Source organism: Schistocerca americana, chromosome 3 (genome assembly GCF_021461395.2).
Source record: "Schistocerca americana isolate TAMUIC-IGC-003095 chromosome 3, iqSchAmer2.1, whole genome shotgun sequence".
Taxonomy (NCBI): domain Eukaryota; kingdom Metazoa; phylum Arthropoda; class Insecta; order Orthoptera; family Acrididae; genus Schistocerca; species Schistocerca americana.
In genome coordinates, this window is record NC_060121.1 from 93,179,495 (window position 1) to 93,195,633 (window position 16,139).

General features: G+C 38.9%; 1 protein-coding gene across 1 annotated transcript in view; it reads left to right on the forward strand.

The window, feature by feature from the left end:
• LOC124605891 overlaps nt 1–16,139 on the forward strand; it is a 374,153-nt gene that overhangs the window by 116,019 nt on the left and 241,995 nt on the right. The window contains exon 4 of the mRNA XM_047137839.1: nt 4,722–4,841. Within this exon, the coding sequence (XP_046993795.1) occupies nt 4,722–4,841 (120 nt within the window). The remainder of the gene's footprint in view (nt 1–4,721; nt 4,842–16,139) is intronic.

Here is a 16,139-nt window from a genome sequence, read left to right on the forward strand (position 1 = left end):
ACATCCAGTCAAAATCTAAACTGTAAGTAGTCTTGTACTCTTCCCTGTGCAAGTATAGGTCTACTTGTATCTGCTACTAATTTCACGTTGATCAACAGGTACCTCCAGGTCTGGAAGTTTCATGTTCAAGCTAGATCTGGAATGTCTACCTGCCATGTTATCCATGCTGGAGTCTCTCAAGGCTCCTTACTGGGACAGTTAATCTGCATTCCCTACAAATCAAATATGCCACCAGGTCTTCCAGTTTGGATTGCTGTACACGCAGATGACATGGTGCTCTTCATGAAGTGCAGAAACAATGCCTTAGCAATGACACATCTGCAACATGCAGCTGACAATTTTGTAGCTTGGGTGTAGCTTCCATTTAATGTGGCTAAACTGCAGGTGATCATTATCACCATGAGAAACGTTCCACCTGCTCTCCAACGATTTACTGTACAAGAAACTCCCCTCCCATGGTCCACAACTGTTTGAGTCTTGGTGTCACTTTCGACCAGCATCTTATGTAGTGGCACCACGCTAGCGATGTGTGATGCAGAGCGCTATGATAACTCCAGGATCTCTCCCTGGTGCTGCACTGTTCTTACACACTGCCACCATGTATTGGAATCACCCTCTCCAAATGCCTCGTACTCCCATTTCTGAAATATGCGGCAGCTGTTTGGGGCAGTGCCACCAAAATCCACATCAGGTGCCTACAGACTATTCAAAATAGAGCACTCCAGGCTGCAATTCACGTACCTTGGTAATATCACACATGTGCTGCACCAGCTAGCAGATGTGCAACCACAGCGAGATCGCTACAAGTAGTTGGTGCACCAGTTTTACATCAACTGTGTAATCTCCAACAATGTCAGCATCCTTACTCTATCAACAAGCTTCACTGGATATGAGGAATATGGTAGCCTGACCTTCTGCCTGAATGAAAATTGTTGAACTCTGTGATCATGATGTGCAGGAGACAACACTCTCTCGACCGTTAGCACCTGCCCTGCGCCAACACTCTCAACCAACATCAGCACACATGAGGACATGTCAAGCAGCACACCATTCTATGCCATTAGGGCATAATGACTCTCAGATGGTAATGTCCACAAGTCAAGCCATGTTCACACATCTCCAACACGCAAGTGGTAGAAGAAGCACTGTGTGTGATGTTGAAGTTATTTAAAGTAATGATTTATGTGACACTTTTTTCAAAATAAAAGACTCCCCATGCCTCAGGAAGGAGTTCAAATAGGTTAACAACATCAAAAATTTTGGAAAACTCTAGTGATAAAGTGTAAAGTGCTGCAATTATTTTAAATGGTATATAAAAAACTAATGATTGTCACTAACAGAAGAATACTAATCAGGGGCCTAAACTCAACCAGATAAAATAACATTGGTTCACAGCAAACAGTGTAGACCTATGACTTAATCTCGCAAAAACTCATATTATATGATTTCAAACAAACAATAATGACCTTTAACAAAGAAGTAAAAATCGATGATCATTCATAATGGCATGTAAGTAAAATACACTTCTGATAGGTATGTAATTGTATAAACAGTGTTTACCAAGCAGAAGGAAGCAATGAGAAAGTTGTGTAAAATAGATAGCCATACATCTCCCAGAACCAGTTTTAAGGATGTGTTGAAGTTGTTACACTTACTTCCCAAAACATTTACTCCTTACTGGGTTTTGTTGCTGACAAAAAAACTTCATTTCAGCTGAACTGTGATGTATACAATAACAATAAAAGGCACAAAAATTGTTTTCTTGTAGACTTTGCCTCCTTGTCAAGAAGGGTTATATACTCTTGCCCACAAGTATTGACCAAGCTCGGAGCAAACACAAAGCAAGAAAATGGAATTCAAACCATTTGGGAAGAACACCAGACATATGTGTAATCAGCCTCTCTATCTGAAATTATCTGAATATCTACACTCAAAGGTTGGAAAGTTCTGTTACCTACATGGACGGCAGCAGAGATTCTTATAAAACTGCAGCTGTTTAATATCTAACTAACTGAGGGAGAAACCAGCTGGTTTCATAATATCAGATTTCTTTCTGATTTACTTGATTAAATTTATCTGACATAAATATGAATAGCATTGAATGCTTATTTTTGGTACAGTAGATCTGTACAGATTAAGTAATGTACACCTGACTTGTTACACATCCTTCCCATTAATGGACAAATATGAGAGTGGCTGGTGTGCTTGCTGAAGCTGAAGGCTGTTCATTATGTTCGGCATATGCATAACAAAAGAGTTACAGTTAGATCAGTATCTCCCATGACTTCTCCATGACTAGAAATAGCTTCTTTTCCACAATGCATCCAAGATTATTTTACGGAAATAAATTACAGTCTCACATAATGCAACAGTTGAAGAAGTGGAATAATCTTGGCAGTCCTGGCTAGGAATTGATTTTGTGGTTGTCCCGTTTTTTACATTAGCTTTTATTGTGAAAAACAATGTATCCCTTGCATACTGTGAGATGGATCTTAAGTTTCAGGCATATTAACACTGGTATAATGTAGGTATTGAACTTTATTTAAAAATATATCTCTCTGGATCCTGAATCACCTATCTGATTCAGCTTGAAGGAAAGCTGAAAGGAACTGTTCAAGAAAGTTATGTATGACATCCATATCTGTAAACATGGCTGGTCATAAATGGAAGGGGATCAAGAAATGAAAGAAATACAGTGATGAAACCATAAGAAAAGGTTAGAAAGCACTGCAGGCCATTCCATTAAGTTGACTCCAGCTTTCTGTTCACAAGACAATGTCAGTGTACTTGTGTAATATTATTTTGAAATAAGAACCCCTCATCGAAATTTTGGCTGTAGTGCCAAGCAATAGGTTGGACATTCCTGCCCCAGTACTGCTTAAACCTCAAATTACTCCTGATAAGCATTGAATATCCATACATAATACTCAACAAAATCATGACTGACTTACAACTGTGAAACTGTAGAGTTAACATGAATGAGATGCCATTGATACCTGGTCACCTGTTTATGTTTCTGTGACAATCATCAGGTGACATGCAAATCCTACATTCATCAGTGAGGAGAACCCAACACCATTCCAGGTGTTTGCTTGTGCATCTCCTTAACACACCACTATAGTGAAATATTAGTACTGTCATTTGAGAAGAATGCAGAGAGACCAAATTAATCACATGAAGATGGTTGCACACCCTCTGGATTGACACAGCCTACCAGTTACTCCTGAAAAGCAGCACACAGTTCTTTTGCATTCTCTTAGAGTGTGTAACAAACCATAATTTGTAGACAGTTGTTGTCAGCTGATGTTGTTGACTATGGGCAACTACTAAAAAGCAGATCTTAACTGATTCATGTTTCATTATCTTGGTTGAATGTTTAAATGACATTATGGTGGATATATGCCAAGCCAGACAAACTTCCCATGCTCTCAGCCCTTCTTGCAGTAAAGTGACAATGTACACCCAGTATAAGCTTCAAATGACCCCCTTGAGGCATGTTGACACATTAAACAGAACAAAAGTGCACCTCCATTCCTCTCAAAGCTGTATATAGTGATTTCCTAAGGTATAAAGAGTATTGAGAAAGAGGTCTCTAACAATAAAAAATAAATAAAAGTAAAAACAACACAAACTATACAGGTTAAGAGTGTTGTGCAAAACTTGTTTGGAGCAGATTAGTTGAATTCTGTTGCTTATATTGTGTCGGCTGTTCTGATGTTGTTCAACAGGAAGCTAAACTTCTGCTTGAACCAATATATATTCACAAGTGCAGTACATATTATTGTTGTTGTTGTCCACAGTCCAAAGACTGGTTTGATGCAGCTCTCCACAGTAATGTATCCTGTGCAGGCCTCATCTTCTGTACATAAATACTGCAACTTACAGCCATTTGAACATGCTTACTGTAATCAAGCCCTTGCCTACATCTGCAACTCAGCGCGCACCACTCTCTGACCAAGGACCACTAACCTCAACAGGGCTACCAACCTTACTATATTTCTGACTAGGCAGTATGTCAACGTCACTGTCTGACCCAAAGACACAATTAATTTTACCACAGCAACCGTCTGGAGGATCACCATGATAACAATAGACAGATTTACATGCATAAACAACAGGAAATACACGTTCTTCAGGCAAACTTTCCCAAACTAAATCACGCACTACTGCACAATCAATATGTTCCTGGTCACCACTCCATGTCAATGATCAGGATTAAGTTCCAAACCTCTCCACTGTATCTCATGAAATTGGGCATGTGACACTGTTGATTATGATCTGTCCAACAGATGAGGATTTAAGCTCAGCAATCCCATTGGCACTATTTGAGGGGAGTAGGCTGTCACTGGGTTTTACCCTCACCCTTCTCTCGTCATCATCACCATCATCATAATACAGTCATAACTATATACTATGCATGCATCCAGCACACTCACCAACACAGTATAAGTATGTATTATATGACAAAGCTCTCACATATCCAGAAGAGCCAATGTGCATGGAGGAAAAACAGTCTTTCCAGCAGGTGGCTGGTGATACCCCACGGGATATTCCAGCCATCAGTGTCATATGACATATACATTTACTTCAGATGTTTTTTATGGGGTGATGAACTCTGACATAGATTGAATACCTCTCCTTTGTGGCCAGTAGTAACTTTCGAAAACAATATCTTGAATTCAGGCACTTTACGTTATAATTTATGCTTTGGCATTTTGCAGATCACTGCTACTCTCCGTGTTCAACCAGACACTAAACTGCATATCTCATGTGCATTGGGAGCTATGGAAAGATATTTCTGTGGACCAAGATTTCTTCTATGACTATGTGTCAAACATCAGGTAACAATTTCTTCTATCAAATATGGCACAATAACAATGCAAGGCTGTATTTCAATAAAACTCGTACTGGATAAAAGTCTATATTTGAGCAGTGTCATAGATAATGTGTTTTGTGCAGAAATGTTGTCTGTGCTCACTATCAGGTATGATGAAAATAAAAGGATGTGTGCAGATGCTGGCTCTACACAGACAATACCAGAGCTGCTGGCAGATTATGACTTTCATGACAAGAGATGAAGGAATATTGTCACATTCTCACATCAATATGGCTGTGCGAATCACTATGTGTTCTTGGGAAAAAAAGGTGGTTGTATTCACAAGAGTTAAAAAAATATTCACCATTGTAAACACAGTAGATGTATGGTATGTAAGATATAGTCAAAATAAGAATCAACAGAAATGTTTCATGTGCATAATTTGTGATTACTGACTGTCTTCTGAATTTCTGCTTTCATATCAAGAGAATGTTTTTTCATGATACATTTATTGACTTGCCATCTTACAAGGAATTTATCATCTTTCAAACTAATCTGCATCTTAGCATACATACATTACAGAGTAACCTGTCGTTACAGCCTTCATCTCGAGAGAAAGTTTCCTTTCATGTGAAAAATTCATTGGAGCTGCAAATCAGCCAGCTTAATGAAATAGGTAGCCACAACTCAAAAGAAAATCACAAAATGCCAACAAAGATAAAAACCATGAATCAACTGAGAAGAAGTGAGGAGTTTTAATTTTGCTACCAGAAATGCATTTACTATTTTCTCATGTCTTAGTTGTTACGTGAAACTGTCATCCCATCAGTTATACAAAATTGACATGTTGCCAACCTATGAACAATAGAGAAACACTGTCCTAGCTGGCATTGGTTCCAATCTAGACATCTAGATTTTAGCCCTGATATTGTGTATATAAAGCTAAAATTTGTTTTCCATGATGAGAAGTGCATGACTTGCCATAGGAGTGTTAGTTCCAGGACATGGTATGAGAGTTGTTGTAGTATATTTCATATGGGTGACTGTAGCGGTGTGGGAATTGGGGAAGTAAACAAGGCTCATTGGTTGTGTAGGATTTGCTGTAGAGATAGGAAAATAGTAGAACAGGAGGAGAAAATTGTTGCCCTTCTGGTGGAACTAGATAAGGTCAACCAAGATCTGGAGAGTTTAAGGGGGAAGAAGGAAAAGAGAGGTGGGAAATGAAAACAGGTTATAGATGAAATAGGAATAGAACTTTCTCAGACGGTGTTGTTGTCAATGTGGAAAATAGGTTTTGTGTGTTGTAACAGATGGAAACTGATGAGCCATAAGTAGATTAGGAGTAGAAACAAACTTTCAAAAAGTATTTGAGAGGTAAGAAGTCAGAAAAAGTCGTAAAGAAGAAGAAAGTTTTGTTGTTAGATAGTTCACATGGTAGAAATGTTAGGCAACTGCTGCAGTATGTTTTAGGATCAGATTACCAGGGCATAAGTTTTTTAAACCTATTGCGAGTGTGGGTCAGGTGATAGAGGATATAGATTCACTTTGCAAAGACTTCACAAAGGAAGACACTATGGTAATAATGGGTGGGGCAGGCAGCAGTATAGGCAGGGATCCAAATTATTCAGTTGAGGATGAAGTGATAAAGATAGCTTCAGCAATGAGACATACTAATGTTGGGCATATATATGTTCTGAGGCACCATTACTGGCCCCATTGAAACTCTTCTGTTAGGAGAGTTATTTTAGAGGTGAAATGGCTTCTTGGATCAGGTATGGAGTCTCATATTGGTGTGGTTCTTGTTAACACTGTCAGCAGGTGGGACTATACTAAGCACGGCCTTCACGTCAACAGGAAAGGGAAAACTGTCTGTGCTAATAGCAAATAACTTTAGGGAAAGGGGGGGGGGGGCATTATCACAAGTGGTAAAGTACCAGTGGTTACAAGTGACAGAGCAACTGTTTTTAGGGTAGGGATGGCAGAAACAAAATGTTCAGAGACAGACTGATAAAACAGGTAGCCAGAAAGCTAATTTTAATGTACACAATTCATGCAAACAGTCTCTGACTGAAACTGGAAGTACTCAAAAACAGACAGAAAAATTAGGTTCCTCCATTTGTAATTCAGCCAGTGCACAAAATCAGTTATCCTTATTGTATCAGAATATCTGAGGACTAAGGGGTAAGCTTAATGAGTTGCTTATTTGTGTTGAAGAATTAGAGTGGAGCAAACCAGTTGATATAATCTGCCTCTCTAAACATCATGTGACCACTGGTATAGATATGTTAAATGTTACTCTACTTCTGTAGAGAAAATATGGAGAAAGGAGGAGTTCTCACATTTCTCAGAAACTGTTTTGAGTCCTAGAGTATTGATGTTAATAACTTTTGCTCAGAGCAAGTCCTTTATAATAGTAAGTATATACAGAGCACCTTCAGGAAACTTTAACATCTTAATAAAAATCCTGGAAGCTCTGTTGTCCCATCTCACAATAAAACATGAAGAAATAGTGATTGCTGGTGATTTGAATGTAGATGTATTGAAAAGGTGTGTCAGTGAACAACTATTGTGATCAGGAACATTGTCAATCATTTTATTTACTACTGTGAACTTTGCAACTAGGGTATGTAAATGCTATGTAAATGAGACTGCTATTGACAGTGTCATTGTAGACAGATCTAGAAACAAAAAGTCATATTACAAAATCCAGTAGTAAATGGGCTATCCAATAATTACATGAAACATTTTGTGTTAACAATAAATCAGTCAAAAATTGAGAAGATTAGGAAACTGCTCAAGGGCATGAACTGGATACATATTTACAGTACTCCTGACTCAAATGTAAATTTCAAAGCATTCATTAATAAAGTTATTTCCTTCTTTGAAAATTGTTTTCTCCCAAAGGTAACTGAAATCCATCAGAAGTCTAAAAATTAACTATCCATTACACAACCTACATGTATTGATAATATTCTAACAAATTATGTATTTGAAGATGTTTATAAATTTTTCATAGATTTAGGAATCTCTGACCACTCTGCATTATTCATTGAACTACCAAAAATTAAGAATGAAATTTAATGTAACAAAAGCCGTATGAAAAGAAATTTCAATGAAAATTTTCAGTTACACTTAGAAATAAGATAAGAGAGGTTGATGGCCTTACAACAGCTATATTTTGAGTAATAGTAACTTTAACAATTTTTAAGTAGCTTTCTTGAAATATGTGATAAAAATTTGCCACTTAGAACTGCATGCAACAAAATTACCGATAAACTTAAATGGATAACCGAAGGTATAAAAATTTCTAGTGCCAGGAAGAGGAAACTCCAGAATGAACTGAAATATGGTAAAAACAGATGTTTTACTGAGTATGTTCGTCATTATAAAGCTATATTTAAAAAAGTTGTGAAGGCAGTCAAACAAACAGCTAACAAGAAGTTCATTGTGTGTACAACATAAAAGTAAAACACAAGCAGTGTGGTCTGTTGTCAAATCAGAGTTAGGTGTTAGAGTTAGTAGTAATGAAATATGTAGGATTAAAGTAGATAATAGCTTTATTGCAAACTGAGCTGAAATATCAGAGTGATGGAGCCAAGTATTAGAGTAAAGTAAATCCCTTTGGAATCCACCAAGAAGCTGAGCATCTTATGGATTTTAAAAAAACCACATTAGAGGATGTGGAAAATGTTACACTACCATTAAAAAATAAAAGTACTGCTGGGTGGGATGGCATACCCACTAAAGTGGTCAAAGCAGTGTGTGGCATAATAGTAACACCCCAAATTAAAATATTCAACTAGTCTTTTGAACAGGTATGCTTTCCCGATGTTTTGAAATATGCTGAAGTGAAACCTCTGTTCAAGAAAGGGTTGGGGGAAGACACAGATAACTATTGGCCTATTTCTATTCTTCCAGTCTTATCAAAAGTGTTGGAGAAATAAGCTGCAAACCAGATCAAAATCTTTATTGTAAAAAATGATATTATTATAAGTAACTAATTTGGATTTCAACCAGAAAAAACACTCTGGATGCAATAAATAACTTTGTTGAAAAGATAGGCAAATAATTGGATCAGAGGGGTGAAGTTGCAGGTATCTTCTATGATCTCACAAAAGCATTTGACTCAATGAACCATGACCTGCTTATCTACAAATTATACAAGTACGGGCTTGTTGTCTAACATCATGTTTACAGAACAGAAAACAAAGGGTAACTATCACCTCAAATGCAACAAATTATTATTCTAAATGGAGTACAGTATCACAGGCTGTGCCTCAAGGCTGCATTCTGGGGCCAATCCCGTCCCTTTTCTACCAAAATGACTTACACATAATATAAATTCCCCATCAGTTCTGTTTGCAGACAATACTTCAGTTTTAATTGAAGATGACATTTAGAAAAAAATTCCAAACTCCATTGTAAGCATACTGGATACCTTAAAAACCTGGCTCCAGTTAAATGGGTTGAAACTGAACATTGCAAAAACCCATATGGTACACTACACTTCAAAACCAAACATTCCGAATGTATGGAACTTAAAATACAACATAACAATCAGCCTATGAAAGAAGTTGGGACGAAATGTGTACATTAATGACCTCTTATCTGTTACAGTGCCAGAAGCTAAGTTTGTTTTGTGTTCAGATGATACAAACCTTGCAATAAGTAGCAAGCCAAGTACATACTTAGAAATTACTGCTAATCAAATTTTTACTGACTTTAATAAATGTTTTAATGCTAATCAATTGTCATTAAACTTTGAAAAGACTCATGCTCAAATATTAAGGATAATGCTGATACATGGTGAAACAAAACTCTGGTGGGCAGCTTGCGGGTTTAAATCACCTCAGGCTATTACCATGCAGTGCATTTGACCTGCAGTCATCGCACGATGGCACTGGCAGCAGTCCACATACGCAGAGATGTGTTGGTGCATGTCAGAGTGCGGTGCAGCAAATAAGTGTGCAGATGTTTTCAGATGTGCAAATGGTGCCTGTGTGTTGAAAATGGCTCAAAGGTGTAGAATACTAGGGTGACTGGAGGCTGGTCAAACACAGCAAGTTGTACCACTGGCCCTGTGTGTGCCACAAAGTGTGAACTCAAGATTATGGCAACGATTCCAGCAAACAGGAAACATGTCCAGGCACTACAGTACGGGATGTCCACAGTGTACAACACCACAAGAAAACCGATATCTCACCATCAGTGCCCGCAGATGTCCACGGAGTTCTGCAGGTAGCCTTGCTCAGGACCTTACCGTAGCCATTGGAACAGTTGTCTCCAGACACACAGTCTACAGACGACTGAACAGACATGGTTTATTCGCCTGGAGACCTGCAAAGTGCATTCCACTGACCTCTGGCTACAGGAGAGCCCATAAAGCCTGGTGTCAAGAACACAGTACATGGTCATTGGAACAGTGGTCCCAGGTTATGTTCACAGACGAGTCCAGGAGAGCTTCTGTGAAGTTTGGAAAGTAGGAGATGAGGTACTGGTGGAAGTAAAGCTGTGAGGATGGGGTGTGAGTCATGCTTGGGTAGCTCAGATGGTAGAGCACTTGCCCGCAGAAGGAGTTCGAGTCTCAGTCCGGCACACAGTTTTAATCTGTCAAGAAGTATCATATCAGTGCACACTCTGCTGCAGAGTGAAAATCTCATTCTGGAGTCCAAGTGTAGTCTGAACAGTGATTCTCACCAGGTTTTCATCTAGTGTGAACCAGGAACCATATACCAACCCCTTAATGTCCTTGAAAGGGACCTGTATGGAGGTCATGGTCTGATAGTGTGTGGTGGGATTATGATTGGTGCACATACACCTCTGCGTGTCTTAGACAGAGGAACTGTAACAGGTAAGGTGTATCGGGTCGTCATTTTGCACCAGTATGTCCACTTTTTCAGGGGTGCAGTGGATCCCACCTTCCTCCTGATGATAATGCACGGCCTCACCAAGCTGCCGTTGTGGAGGAGTACCTTGAAACAGAGGATATCAGGCAAATGGAGTATCCTGCCTGTTCTCCAGACCTAAACCCCATTGAGCACGTCTGGATGCTCTCAGTCAACAAATCGCTGCACATCTTCAAACCCCTAGGACACTTCAAGAGCTCCGACAGGCACTGGTGCAAGAACGGGAGGCTATACCCCAGCAGCTGCTCGAGCACCTGATCCAGATTTACTGTCCACTTACAGATCTGTGTCGTGTGTGTTCTCTATGTGCCTATGATATTAGTGCCAGTTTTGTGTAGTGTCACATAGTGTGGCACCACATTCTGCAATTATCCTTCATTTATGAGCATGAGTGTAGATTCCCTTCCAGCATGTGCGTAACATATAAAGACACACAGATCGAAGAGGTTGACATTGTTAAATTTCTGGGATTACAACTCAATAATAAATTTGGTTGAGAAGGGCATACCACAGAATTGCGGAAGTGCCTAAACAAGTTTGTATTTGCAGTGTGAGTGATGTCAGATGTAGAATATATAAATATAAAGAACTTGCATACTTTGCTTACTTTCGCTCAATTATGTAATATGGGATCATATTTTGGGGTACCTCATCAAACCAAGCAAAAGTTTGTAGCATGCAAGAAGTGTGTAATAAAACTCATTTGTAGTGTAAATTCAAGAACATCCTGTAGAAACCTTTTCAAGGAACTTTGTATTCTAACAACTGCTTTGCAGTATATTTTTTCCTTAATGAAATTTGTTGCAAGTAATATATCTCTTTTGCCAACGAATAGCTCAATTCATAGTGTCAACACTAATAATAAGAACAATATAAATGAAGACCTAAAATCACTTACCTTGATCCGGAAAGGGGTCCAATATTCAGGAACATACATTTTCAATAAATTGCCAGCAACAACAAAAAACTTAGTTTCAGATAAAACACAGTTTAAACAGAGTATGAAAGACTTTTTGATAGGCAACTCCTTCTACTCTATTGGTGAATATGTTAACAGGGAGTGTTAGATGGGCTTAAGGGGGGTAGGACGTCAAACGGACCGACTTGGAGCAGGAGAGGCACCACAGGACATTTTAATTTCCACTGTCTATACTTTTACAAATAATTTTCATAAAACTCTGTCAGCATGACGAGGAAGGATTCCAGATTGACACTCATATCAGTGGAGGTTCAAAAACATAACAAAATATTTTTTTTACATGTGAAATTTCATTATTTTTTCACTTACTATTGGCTGAATTTGTTGTTATAGGTACACTTTTCTTGATAAGTAAGAGAGATGCTTCGATTAATTTTGCACAGCAGACAAACCATACTCCCAGGTGTATGAAACTCTAGAATTTATTTAGTTTATGAAAAAATGAATGAGCTGCTACATTTTAAACTTCATATTTAGAAAATAAAACTCAAATTTTGTAGTTGATTATCTCAATTTTTACCACAGTTTTTAATATATTTGAAAAATTCTAGAGTTTCATACACCTGTAAGTATGGTTTATATGCTGTGCAAATTCATCGAAGAATCTTTCTTATTTATGAAGAAAAGTGTACCTATAGCAACAAATGCAGCCAATAGTAAGTGAAAAAATTAATGAAATTTCACACGTAAAAAAATTATTTTGTTATGTTTTTGAACCTCCACTGCTACGAGTGTGAATCCTGAATCCTTCCTGGTCATGCTGACAAAGTTTTATGAATTTACTTGTGAAAGTACAGACAGTGAAAATTAAAACTGTCCTGTGGTGCTTCTCCTGTTCCAAGTTGGCCCATTTGACGTCCTACCCCCCTTAAGTAAAAATGTCTGTTAGATTTTAGTTTTGACAACAGTTGGTCACAATTAGGTACTTTTTGTATGATCAATTTATTAAAAGTGCATAACTGTGTTTCATTCTGACAGAGTAGTAACTCTGTAAATATTAGGTAATCCAGTGTACTGTAATTTATTCATCTATTTCGACAAACTCCTGGCAAATGATCAGGGTAGTGAGTATTATATTCAGATGTTTTATATTTTTTATGTTAAACTTTCTGACTTGTTCCACACCCATGAGAATCATCTCATTTTTGGGTCTATGGAACAAAAACTGAATCTAATCTAATCTTCTGGTTTATGGTAATTCACAAGATGTATAGTAAACATTCAGCAGTAGTATTATTATTCATTGTTATTCTGTGAGTGTAATACGATTTCCTAGTGAAGTATATTCTGTATTGTATTCTAAAAGTTTCCCCCAAATAGCATGTGTGTTACTTAATACATCATATTTTTGAAAATAAACTGAAAATTGAATGATATTACACAAAAGTACAAGAGTGTGCTGAAAAGTAATGCCTCCAAAATTTTAATGTGAAAATTCTTAAAGCTTCTTGAATAAAATGATTGTTATTAACATTCTACAACTTTATTCTTCAGGTCTACATATTTGCAGCCATCTACCACTAGAAAGCTCCAATTGTAGCATGTAACAAGATGGTGTGTACCATAACAATGTCGGTGCACGAGAAATAGTGTTCTATAATTGAGTTTTGAATTCAGAGTCCATCCACACATGGAATGCCCTTTCCTCCAGTACCACAGTGCCAGACACATACATGCTCTGTGACACCTGCAACAATCTGATGCCTTGGGTTCACTATCACTGATCGTCTTCCACACAGTCCCGACTTGGGCCCATCTTATTATCACCTGTTCCCAAAACTTAAAGAACACCTACGACGACTTCACTTTTAAAGTGATGGAGCAGTGCAAGCAGGGGTGATGATGTGGCTCTTTCAACAAAGGCCAACCTTCCACTGTGACCATATCAACCAACTGGACTCTTGTTGGGAGAAATATATTTGTTGCAGTGTTTCTATGTTGAGAAATAACTATATACAGCATGAAAAATAAAAATGTAGAATATTAACAGCATTTGTTATATTTAAATAGCTAGAAAGGTGTTCACATAAAAAAATGTGGAGATATTACTTTTCAGCAATTCCTTGTGCTATAATTTTAGAGAAACAAATGAAACATGCTCATATGATTCGGTTTTGTTTGGTTCAAAGAGAAAACACAACATACTGCATGTCCTACATGATGAGTCTCCCATTCCAATTGTTCCTATGTAGCAGAGGTTTTTATGTGTGCCAGTGTGGAAGCACTCATTTTATAAGTAGCCGATTCAAATTTTCACCACTTGTAAATTCCCAATAAGGGGATAGAGGTGATTGCATATAGGTCCTGATCATCAGACTTTGCACATTGTTCTTGAACAAATTCTAAACCTCTACACAATGTCTCATGAAATAAGAACTTCTGGCACTGTTGATGGTGATACATTAGTTGGGTGGGGGCGTTAAGCTTGGCAGCCTCTTTGGTCCTATTCAAGAGGCATAGGCTATGTGCTAGCACCATTATTCCATCCCCCCCCCCCCCCCCGCCCCGCCCCCCCTCTCTCTATCTCTATTGTACAAACATGACCCTGTATTACACACATAGCCCCTACAGTCACCTAGAGTGAACACGTACATCTAAGACAAAACTCATAAACAGTGTGAAAGGGGGCAGCTTTTCAAAGAAAGCAAATAATTCTTGATGAGGTATCTGAACAACATCTCTGGGAATTTCAGCCAATAATGTAATGCAAATCTGGCTCTCTTTCCTATTCAAAAGTGGATCATGAAGTATGGATACTGGGGGTACTGCTGCTCATAATACTTAATTGAAATTAACTATTGGTGTGCTGTTTTGGGTGACAGTTTAACCCTGAAATTGTGCTTTCTTTCTCTGTTAAAGCACTGACTGGGTTGTGGTGTTGTGTTGGGTTGTGTCTGTGAAGGGAGTAAGGTGCAGAGAATGGGAGGAAGGGTTGAGCGAGGGTGACTGGCAGCTGGGAATAGGAATGCGAACGGAGCGGCAGCAGGCGCACAGGATAAGAATGTCAGGGTGTTATATGGGCATCATCACATGGTGAGTTTGTGTAGTGCACAGTGATGATGATGATGACATGAAGGAGTGGATTTGAGGGGGTAACAGAATGGAGGAAGGGGAGAATATGTGGAATGGAGGGTGGATCTATGATGACTGAAGTTAGGGTCTAGAGACAAGGGGAGACAGATGCAGGTGAAGGGGGTAGCAGAGAATAGTGGCTAGGATGATTTCTGGAATGAAGGATATGTTGCAAGGACAACTCCCATCTTTGTAAGTCAGAAAAGCTGGTGCTGGGGGAAAATTTCATGTGGCATGGATTGTGAAGCAGCCATTGAAAGAGCACATTTTGCTTTACAGTGAGCTCTGCCACTGAGTAGTCAACTCTGCTGTTGGCTACAGTTTTTTTTATGGTGATTAAGTCAGGTAGACAGCTGATTGTGGTCATGGCCACATACTATGATTTGGAGGAATTGCAGCAGAGCTGGTATATAACATGACTGCTTTCACAGGTGGCCCTGACTTTTGTGGGAAAGAATAAGCATGATACGAGTAGAGTAGGATATGCTGGATTTATCAGATATAACTTGCACCAGGGTCTTCCACAGGGATTTGCACCTGGGCCTTCTCATGTGGCAAGGGGTTGAGAGTGGATGTGACATAAGAATGGGCCATGATGTTCCATAGATTGGGTGGGAAGAATTCTTGGTGGGCCGTTTTAGGCACGATGATAAGTTGTTGAAGCCTTGGCAGAGAATATGGTTCAGCTGTTACAGTTCAACATGATGTCGGGCAATGAGAGGTGTTCCTTTATGACTGGTTTTTGGAGATGTTGGTGGATTAGTGGTGTGTGAGGATATTGCATAGGAAATCTGTCTGTGAGCTTGGTTTGGCGGTGGGGGGGGGGGGGGGGGGGGTAGTACATGCCTGTGAAGATCTTAGTAAGACTTTTAGTATACTCAGCAAGGAAATTCTTACCACAGTAGATGTGCTACTCATGGGTGTCCAAATTATGTGGGACTCATGTTTTATTGTGGAAGAAATGACAGCTCTCAAATTGCAGTTACTGCTGATATTGGGCTATTGATATGGATAGAGAGATGGGCAAGGCCATCAGAGAGGTGGAGGCCAATGTCCAGGAAAGTGGAACATTGAAATGAGGAGGAACAGGTGAAATGAATGGGGGAAAAGGTGTTGAGTCTGTGGAGGAGTGGGAGGGTTGGGTGTCTTAGTCATGGATCCACCTCATGAAGATGTCATCAGTGAACCTGAACCAGACAAGGGTTTAGGGTTCTGGGTGGCTAGGAAGGTTTCCTTTAGATGGTCCGTAAATAGGTGGATATAGGAGGGTAACATGCACATTCCCATGGCTCTGCTGCAGAATTGTTTTTACATTTTACCCTCAGAGGAGAAGTAATTATGTGTGAGGGGATAATTAAGCAAATTT